The sequence below is a fragment of the Sorghum bicolor genome, chromosome 5 (genome assembly GCF_000003195.3).
Source record: "Sorghum bicolor cultivar BTx623 chromosome 5, Sorghum_bicolor_NCBIv3, whole genome shotgun sequence".
NCBI lineage: Eukaryota > Viridiplantae > Streptophyta > Magnoliopsida > Poales > Poaceae > Sorghum > Sorghum bicolor.
This window is the reverse complement of record NC_012874.2, coordinates 8,891,057-8,899,637: the sequence shown is the minus strand read 5'-3', so window position 1 is coordinate 8,899,637 and position 8,581 is coordinate 8,891,057. Positions and strand designations below refer to the sequence as shown.

Genomic DNA, 8,581 nt, shown 5'->3' with positions numbered 1-8,581 from the left:
TATACCAGTTTTCCACTCTGCAGAGGTTGTACATCTTTACCCATGAGTCATGATTTACCCTTTCGCCTGAGGTGATCAGCCTCGTAACCCACTACCAAGGTAGGTCGGCAGGGATCACTATGAAGTCTTTCAAAGGTTCGTCTAACAAGTTAGGGCCGCTTGGTTTCGTTAGTCAGTCCGTGTGATTCTACCCCACAGGGGATCCACGGTCTGCTATCCCCCATTTGCGCCACACGGGTAACCTCTAACAAGCTAGAAAAATTACTCATACTTGACTAAGCCAGAGCCATTATAGCTCTCATGGTTGCACTTTCATCCCGGTTATCACTTACGAATAAATCCTCAAGTTGTTAAAAAGTCATTATTATCATTTGTTGCTTTATATCAATGTAGTCACAAGATCATGGTCATAGAATTAAAACCCAAATGCTATACTTGCCTTGATCCAATTGCTCCTGCTGGTCCTGCTGATCTTACTTGCTTCCAAGGCTCTGATCTTGATGCCCGAAGTAATGCCCACTGTCTAATCTCGATCATCGATTATCAACACACAAACAATCGGAGACCGACATACACGAAGCAAACAATATTATAATTAGAACAGTACACCAGCAGTAAATAAATTTAAATAAAAGTTTCCAAAATCATCTACACGTTGCTACGATCACGTCAACGGAAAATTCACAGAAAACGGAGTTACGACGTGAAATCTACGCATTAAACGGGACTGCAAAGGCTATCTACGGACTTGTATTTAACTAGGAAATCTATCAGTGGTGAATCTAGCCAACAAAGGTACCAACGCGAAGCTTATGAAATTATGAAACTAACGCAACTTGAACGGATCGAATCGGAGCTAAAACGGAGAAGATATGAATTTTCTAAGATTTTCTTTAGAAAAGTAATTAATTAAATAGGGTCACAAAATTAAAATATTTCAAACTGATGAACCAAGATTACTAACATGTAGATCTCGCGAAAACGAATCTAACGCAATTTGAACGGGTCAAATCGGAGCTAAAACGAATATTTTATGGCCAAAACATTGCAGTGGGAATTCTGTAATTAATTTGAAGTCGAAAATGAAATTTAAATCAAATTTCAATCTGGATCTGGAGTTAGCCGAGGACTGCAGGTTAAGTCGAGGGGCTCTTTAAAAAAAATCCCTGCGAAGGGGTAAATTCTAATCATGACCGTTGGATCAAGCTTGGATGCGCATGATTAAAAAAAGAAAAAGAGAGAGAGAGAGAGGGAGGGGGTGGCACACCGGCCAGAGCTGGGCAGAGACACGGCGGTGGCCATGGATTCCGGCCAAAACTCGCCGACGCAAATGGATCGGGAGCTACGGTGCACGGTTTTCGATTCCGAAAGCACCGGGGGAGAGAGAAGGACGACGCGAACCCACCCCTGCCTACAGCGCGGCCAGGGAGCTCCCGCGAGGCATGCTCCATGGCCGGCGGCCATGGAGCTCGCCGGAGCATGCGGCTAGAGCGCTAGAGGGCACCAATTCACGCGAAAATTGGTTGGGAAGAACTCGGGGAAGAAGAGGAGCTCACTAGCGCGACCAATTTCAGTAGGGACGGCTCGGTTTTCGAGTTGAGCGCGGATGTCGCCGGCGGCGTCCTTCGCTACGGCTGCTGCGCGCTCCAAGGCGAAGGTAGGGGCAGGGAGAGAGGGGAATGGAGAGAGGATGGGGCTCGGGCTCGCACGCAACTCAAATCGCCAAGGCGCGGGGGCTAGCGAGTGGAGAACGTGGGAGCGGCTTCGGCTCAGGCGGTTGCGCAGCAGAGAAAGGGGAGAGGGAGGGGGCGGTTGGAGGAAGAAGAAGTTGCTGACGGGTGGGTCCCACATGGCAGAGAGAGAAAGGGAAAGGAGGAGGCGGGCTGGCAGATGCTGCGCGAGTTGGGCCAGGCTGGAATGAGAGAGAGGGGGAGGGAATAGGATTTTTTTTCTTTTTATTTTTCAATAAACTTTCAAAGCTCATTTTTTTTTTAAATTTGAATTTGAATAAATTCTCTTTGCAAAACTTCACACATCACAAAAATGAATGTTGCAGCATGTATGCATCAATATATTTCTAATCTTACAGTAAATTTTTAATTTCCCAAAAATTATTATTTTTCCTATATTTTGATGCTCACAAAATTGACTCAATAAATCAAATTCAACTATTTAAAACAAGGGAATTTTTAGGGTGTTACAAGATCGAACCGGCGATTGAGGCTGGATGGGAAAAAGGCAGAATTATAGATATAGATATAGATATAGATATAGATATAGATATAGATATAGATATAGATATAGATATAGATATAGATATAGATATAGATATAGATATAGATATAGATATAGATATAGATATAAATTATGAGATAGTGAGGGATCTTTCTTAGGATGTTGTTAACAAAATCCTTTAGTCAATAGATGTGTCACGTGCGAGACGATTTAACTTGAGAAAAAACAAAATGATAGTCGGATCCTATATCTTCATTCGGAAAAAATCTCGAGGTAACATCAACTCTATGCACAAGTTACTACAAATGCCCAACACGAAAAATGAAGTATATGTAAGCGATCTGAGTGTCGATTTTAGGCAGGTGGTCTTAGCATCTAAGTGGACTCGTAAGAGCAACTTTAGCCGGTAAGGATGGAAATGGATTGGATTTGCAATGGAATCGGATCAAGACACCTTTTACAACATTTTAATTTGAAGAAATTCAAATTATAATAGAAAACTAAATTAAAATAGAAAATATTAAATAAAATAATAGTTCGAGTGAATAAATTCAAATAAAAATGGTAGAAAACAAATAGCCATTTTACTTTATTTATAGTATTGGAATTACAAAATTACCACACAAGTAGAGATTAAAGCATTTGTGTATATATAACATAGACAAGGATAACAGGTTATCAATAAATATTTAATTATTAAGTATATCAATTAATCAATCAATATCATATTTATATAATAATTTATCATGGAATTATAAATTTATGTGAAATAATCTAAATCGATAAATAAATAAACTAAAGCATTAAAATATTTTTTAAATAAATATTTGGACTAAACTAAATTAGAAAAATACTAAAATTAATTTAATCTTCATGTATCATTAATATTTTAAATTAATACTAAAACTTATTTATAGATAATTAGATATACTATTAAATGAGTACAATGTATTATAGTAACAGTAAAATTCAATAATTTGTCAGTCATTATAGAAAGAAAACATTTAAGTATGTTCATGACACCTTGTGTTTCTTTGTGGATACGGATACTGTTGATATGGAATTGGATAGAGAAAAACACTAAAAAGATAAATTCGGATGTATCCATTTAGTATCCACGGATACGAATACGGATATCCATATTACATGTTTTAGCGGACATGGATATCTGATAATTTGGATATCCATTTCATTTTTCATCCTTACTAGCAGGCCCCTACTTGAGCTCTTAAAACTAAATTTGAGGGCTTGTAAAAAAAAAGGTCCAGCAAGCCCATACTAGAGCCCTCAAATTTGAGGGGGCCTTAAATCTGTCTTTTGGCCCTCATTCTTAGGGGTTCTGGAGGGAGTCCCTACTCGACCATTTCTATGGTTCCTCTCACGTGTCGCTACCGATCCCTTCTCGTGCTACTTCCCAATTAATGCTCATGCCTCCTTGACCCGACGGTTCCGTCTAATAGCACTCGTCACACTCTCTCCCCACTGCTGCCTCTGCCAGATCTGACCTCCTCCATCCCAAGCAGTGGAGCGTCTTCTCAGATCCACCACAGTCTCCCTGGTCGTGACTGCCCTCGACGCTCCTGCGGCCTCCCCAACGCCGTGTGGCCTAGCCACTGCGGCTTCTCCTCTGTCTCAGGCATCGGCGTTGTTTCTCTCGGTGCAACCTCTTCACCGACGCTCGTGCGACCTGCTCTTCCTTCGCCCCGCGGGGCCTGCTCTTCCTCCGGCCTGCACGGCCACTCCTCCGAGAGAGGTTTGACAAAGCTTCACTTTGTAAATTTTGACTTAAGAGTCTCATAGAGATCTGGTCGAATTGGGGAAAGTTTTGTATCGAATTCTTGATTTCCTAATCTAGCTATAGATCTGAGAAGCGAAGAGTGTCTAGATGGCGCCGCTGCGAATATCGTCCTCTGAAGACGGGAAGTGGGAAAGGCGTCCAACTCCTGCTCGCACGTCCGGGCTGCTTAGCCGCCTCTCCAAATTTCGCATTCGTCGCCGCCCCTCCAAATTTCACGGATTCATATTACACAACGGTAAGATTTTGACAACGGTAAGATTTTCGCTATGGAAAGAATTTTCTCCGATATCATAGAAAGGGATTCGACAGCTAGTTTTTATCGCCTCGGAAAGGAATTCCGCCGCTATTTTTATCGCATCATTAAGTGTGAAGAGCAAGAACACACTCAAAAACACCCTAACCACATGGAGAGGAATCCAGCCAGCTCTCCTGCCAGATGGTGACTATCTCATCTCAGGTGATCATCAGCCATCATGGCTGTCCCTGCAAAGAACAAAAAAAACCCCAAAATCTAGCCAAAGGCATCTCCTGCTGATGCATCCTTACATAACTCCAGAAGCCCACTGCCCAACAACCCCAAAGCGGAGGTTCAGGCCATCGCCTTTCCATCCCTTCTCCCCTGTTTTCGTGCACAAAAGGCTGGCCCTTTTGTCCACCATTCCTTAAACCCAGAGAGGGTCCAGGCTGCAGAGAGAGAGGAGGAGGAGGAGGACGCTGCCGCTGCTCCAAACTCCGAGAAAGGCAGCCGGCCAGTGATAACTGTCTACAGTCAGTCTATTTACAGCTGCTGCTGGCTGCTCTGTGCTCTGCTGCCCCGCGTGAACCATTGAATCTTGTTCATTCCACCGGTGCTCGTCCTTGTTCTGTTGCAGAGAAACGGACGACGATGAGGGGTCGTCCCAAGAAGCAGCAGGGGACCACGAGCTCGGCCGCCGCAGCGGTGAAGGAGAGGGAGGCGGCGAGGGGGAGGCCGAGAAGCAAGGGGAAGGAGACGGAGATGGGTGGAGAGGGTCAGGAGCCAGCGACGGAGAAGCAGAAGAAGACCCAGGGGAAGGGGATGGAGAAGGAGAAGGAGAAGGAGAAGAACACGGCGGTGAGGGAAGACGGCGAGCAGGACGACAACAACGAGAAGGAGAAGACCGCCGCCGGCGCCGGGAACGTCTGCCCGCAGTTCTTCAAGGTCTTCTTCCCCGAGCTGTCGGGGGAGCGGTTGGTGAGCTTCTTCACCCCATCCATCATCCCATCCCCTGTTTTTGTTTAATTAATCCATGAATCAATGCGTGGACTGTTCTATTACTTTCGCTAGTAGTTTCTTTTCCCTGGAAGAAAAATTATTGCTTCTGGTTGTTAGATGCTGCGATGATCTGTTCCGATTAGGAATCTGAATGACTGAATCCTGTTTCTTGCAATGCTCAACAAAGAAAATGGGAATTTTTTTCCCCCTAATGTGTTGATTTGGCAAGTTTTTTTTTTAACACCAAATACGACTTGGAACCGGACACTGGTGTGTAGCATTCACTACTGGTTCATCTCATTGTTAATGCTTATGATTTGCATATATATTCCATATATTACTGGCTTTATTTTTTATCTGAGGTTTCATCACACATGTAGCTCGCTTCAATGGCAGCAGATTCATATGTGGATACTGGAGGTAAAAAAAAAACTAATATCATCTTAAATGTGTTGATCCTGTGCAGAAAATTCCACCCATGTTCCGCCAGCACCTCCAGGAGCAGCCTACTGGACCAGTTTCTCTGAGAGGTCCTAGTGGCAAGAAATGGCAGGCAACACTTGCTTCAGAGTCCGAAGCGTGGTTCTTTGAGCAGGGATGGAAGGAATTCGTGACGGATCACTCCATCAACAAAGGTTACTTCTTGGTTTTCACATATGATGGGCCCTCTCAGTTCTCCGTGGTGGTGTTCTCTCCGTCAGGCGTCACCGACCCAATAGCTTTGAAGGCAAAGCCTACAAATGAGGTAGTCGTTAAGATTGAAGAGGATGAAGAAGGCATCCAAGGGGACATGGATGCAGGTGGCGCCTCTGAGGTACCAATTCCCCCCACACAAGAGGGCAATGTAGTAACAGGAAGGAGAACAAGAGCAATGACTGCTGGCGCCTCTGAGATACCACCTCTCCCCACAGAAGAGGGCAATGTTGTGACAGGAAAAAGAACAAGAGCAGTGACTGATCTCCCAGCAGATGCCGATGCATCAAAGAGGATTCAAGCTGACAAGAGGAGGTCTCAAGCTGGAACTTCAAAGGATGGGCTGACAATTGTTCGCAGTAAGAAAGATAAAAGAACCTTATTTTTTTTATAATAATGAAAGTTAGACTGATTTTTTTTTCCTTATGGGGTGTGACCTGAATAATTGTTTTGATGTCTCACTGTTGAGATCAACATAAAGGTGCAGTTATTGATAGTTACTAGCGAAATTATTCTTTAGTGTGTTTCCATTGACAACATGAAGTTGACTGCAGAATAGTGATATAAAGATGACTAAAACATACTGTGGATTACTTGTACTGCATGGTCAGGACTTAGGAGGCCATGTGCTGTGCTATTGTAGGCTTGTAGTTGCCATAACATCCCATATCTAGGCTCTTTATTGATGGTGGATATTTCTTCTGAGTGTTAATAAAAATAAGTGCTCTATTATGTCAAAACAGGATTGCAGTCCTAGTTGAGAACTCTTGATTAACCATTACTTTTCTAGCTAGGATTCATTCAAAATCATTACCATCCATGTACTTTCCATTCATGTTAACTTTTGCATATCACAGATGCCACCTTCAGTTTGTTGGACGAATCTAAGACTTTCAACAAGACTCAGGTCAGAGATAAGAATGTGCCTAGGAGTGGAAAATGTAAGTTTTTCTTCCTCAAACAATTCTATTGCAGTGAAATTGCCATCATTATTGTTTCAGTTCTTTTTTTTAAAAAAAAAAGAAAACTGTGTACCTGTGAATAAATTGATGCTATCGCGCCTTTCAGTCCTTTTGAAGACCAGCAGGGCACCGGTTGTAATATCTCAAAGGCGCCCGGTAACTGAAGAGGAGAGGGACCTTGCTCTTAGAAAGGCGAATGAATTTAAGTCAAAGTACCCTTTCACCGTGCAAATAATGATGGAATCTTATGTCTATGTGGGATTTTTCATGGTAATGTCACTTATTTCCCATATGCTACTTCACACTTATATGGAGCTCAAAATTATTCCTTGTAGTTCCCTGCATGAACATAGTTTCTTAGTCGCCGATTTCTGCTTCCTGACTCTTTGCAGAACACTCTTCTTATAGCAGTTAAACATCTTTCAAGAATTTGCCATATACCCATGTATTTACCATTGCCTTGTTTACATTGTCATTGCTTCTCTAACTTAAGCCCCTTGTTTTTCAGAACATCGCTTGCGATTTTGTCAGAAAGTCACTTCCCCACACAAACAAGAAGATGACGCTCTGGGATCCCCTAGGGAAGCCTTGGGAAGTTAACTATGTTTACTACAGTGACCGCTCTGTTGGCTCTTTCAGTGGTGGCTGGGGTAAATTTGCTCTAGGAAACAATCTGGAGAAGTTTGATGTCTGCATCTTTGAGCTTTTCAAGGAGGACAACATAAAAGTGCACATATACAGGGTTGTCCCAGAGATAACTCCCCTCCTCCGTGCCAGCAACAAAGACTAGGCATTCCTTTGCACATTCAAGGGCGCGGTCCTATTGATCTGCGGCTAGTGGAGAATAAGAAGACTGATTGGTCATTCACATGCTGGAAAGTGCTTCTGTGCTCGTTCAAGAGAGAGCACACTAATAAATTTCCCAAAACAAATAAGTGACTATAAACAGAGTTGTTATGTGTTCATGTTCTGGTTGGAACCCTGGTGTAATGGTTAACTTATATCGCTGTGAACTTGCAGCCATTAGAGTGATTTGCTATATGAACAGTATTGTTGTTTCCCCATTAACTTTTTTCTTGCGGTTTATAACAGAAACATATCTTTCAGTAGTAGAAAAAAAGGAGAGCTGTCGCAATTTATCTGATCGGCTTTGTCTTGGCTGGTGGAGTGGTAGTTGCAACATGTGGCTCTTGGGTGAAACAGAAGCCATGACTATGACCAAAACACTGGTTGCTTTATGAAATAGTCTAGCCATCGTTTGGTTTGGTTCCTTTCTTGAAACTGTTGCTGAACTGTTCTTTCGTGTCACCATGCTTTCTCAATGCTGATGCGTTCTTGTGGTGTTATTTGTGAGATAGCATCTCAGGCATTCTAGAATCCTACAGAGCACAAGATCAGCAGCACAATGCATAGTCTTTCTGTTTCTATTTGATTTGAGCATAATATTTTCATATGAAATGGGAACGGTTACAGCAGCGGAAAACTTTGACAACCAATTCCTGCTGTTGGAGACCAACCTGCATGTTGGTTGCTGCATCCATTTCATGGCTGTGCTCTTGGCCCTCCACTCCACCTCCTTCCTTGTTGCTTCACTCTGTTCTCTGTTGGGTGATGGCTTGCTGCAGATGGGTACAAGACCACGTGTTGAGGTCTCAGTCA

At 43.0% G+C, this 8,581-nt stretch overlaps 1 protein-coding gene across 3 annotated transcripts; it reads left to right on the top strand.

The window, feature by feature from the left end:
• On the top strand, nucleotides 3,725-8,196 carry LOC8076748 (B3 domain-containing protein Os11g0197600). 3 transcript variants are annotated; one of them, XM_021460703.1, is made up of 7 exons: nucleotides 3,725-3,988; nucleotides 4,091-4,268; nucleotides 4,906-5,246; nucleotides 5,734-6,319; nucleotides 6,818-6,901; nucleotides 7,029-7,192; nucleotides 7,431-8,196. In XM_021460703.1, exons 2-7 carry the CDS (start codon nucleotides 4,121-4,123, stop codon nucleotides 7,710-7,712), a joined length of 1,605 nt encoding a protein of 534 aa, XP_021316378.1. In that variant the 5' UTR covers nucleotides 3,725-3,988; nucleotides 4,091-4,120; the 3' UTR covers nucleotides 7,713-8,196. The 3 variants fall into 3 exon arrangements, with proteins under 3 accessions (XP_021316378.1, XP_021316377.1, XP_002450488.2); XM_021460702.1 differs by having other exon boundaries at nucleotides 3,730-3,988; nucleotides 4,097-4,268; XM_002450443.2 differs by lacking the exons at nucleotides 3,725-3,988; nucleotides 4,091-4,268 and adding an exon at nucleotides 4,614-4,801.

What these genes read in the sequence shown, in the direction of transcription:
- LOC8076748 (XM_021460703.1), top strand. Translation starts at nt 4,121, where the DNA reads ATGGCGCCGCTGCGAATATCGTCCTCTGAAGACGGGAAGTGGGAAAGG. An exon ending in TGGGCTGACAATTGTTCGCA is followed by an intron (nt 6,320 to 6,817) that starts GTAAGAAAGATA and finishes TGCATATCACAG; the next exon opens with ATGCCACCTTCAGTTTGTTG. An exon ending in TCTATGTGGGATTTTTCATG is followed by an intron (nt 7,193 to 7,430) that starts GTAATGTCACTT and finishes CTTGTTTTTCAG; the next exon opens with AACATCGCTTGCGATTTTGT.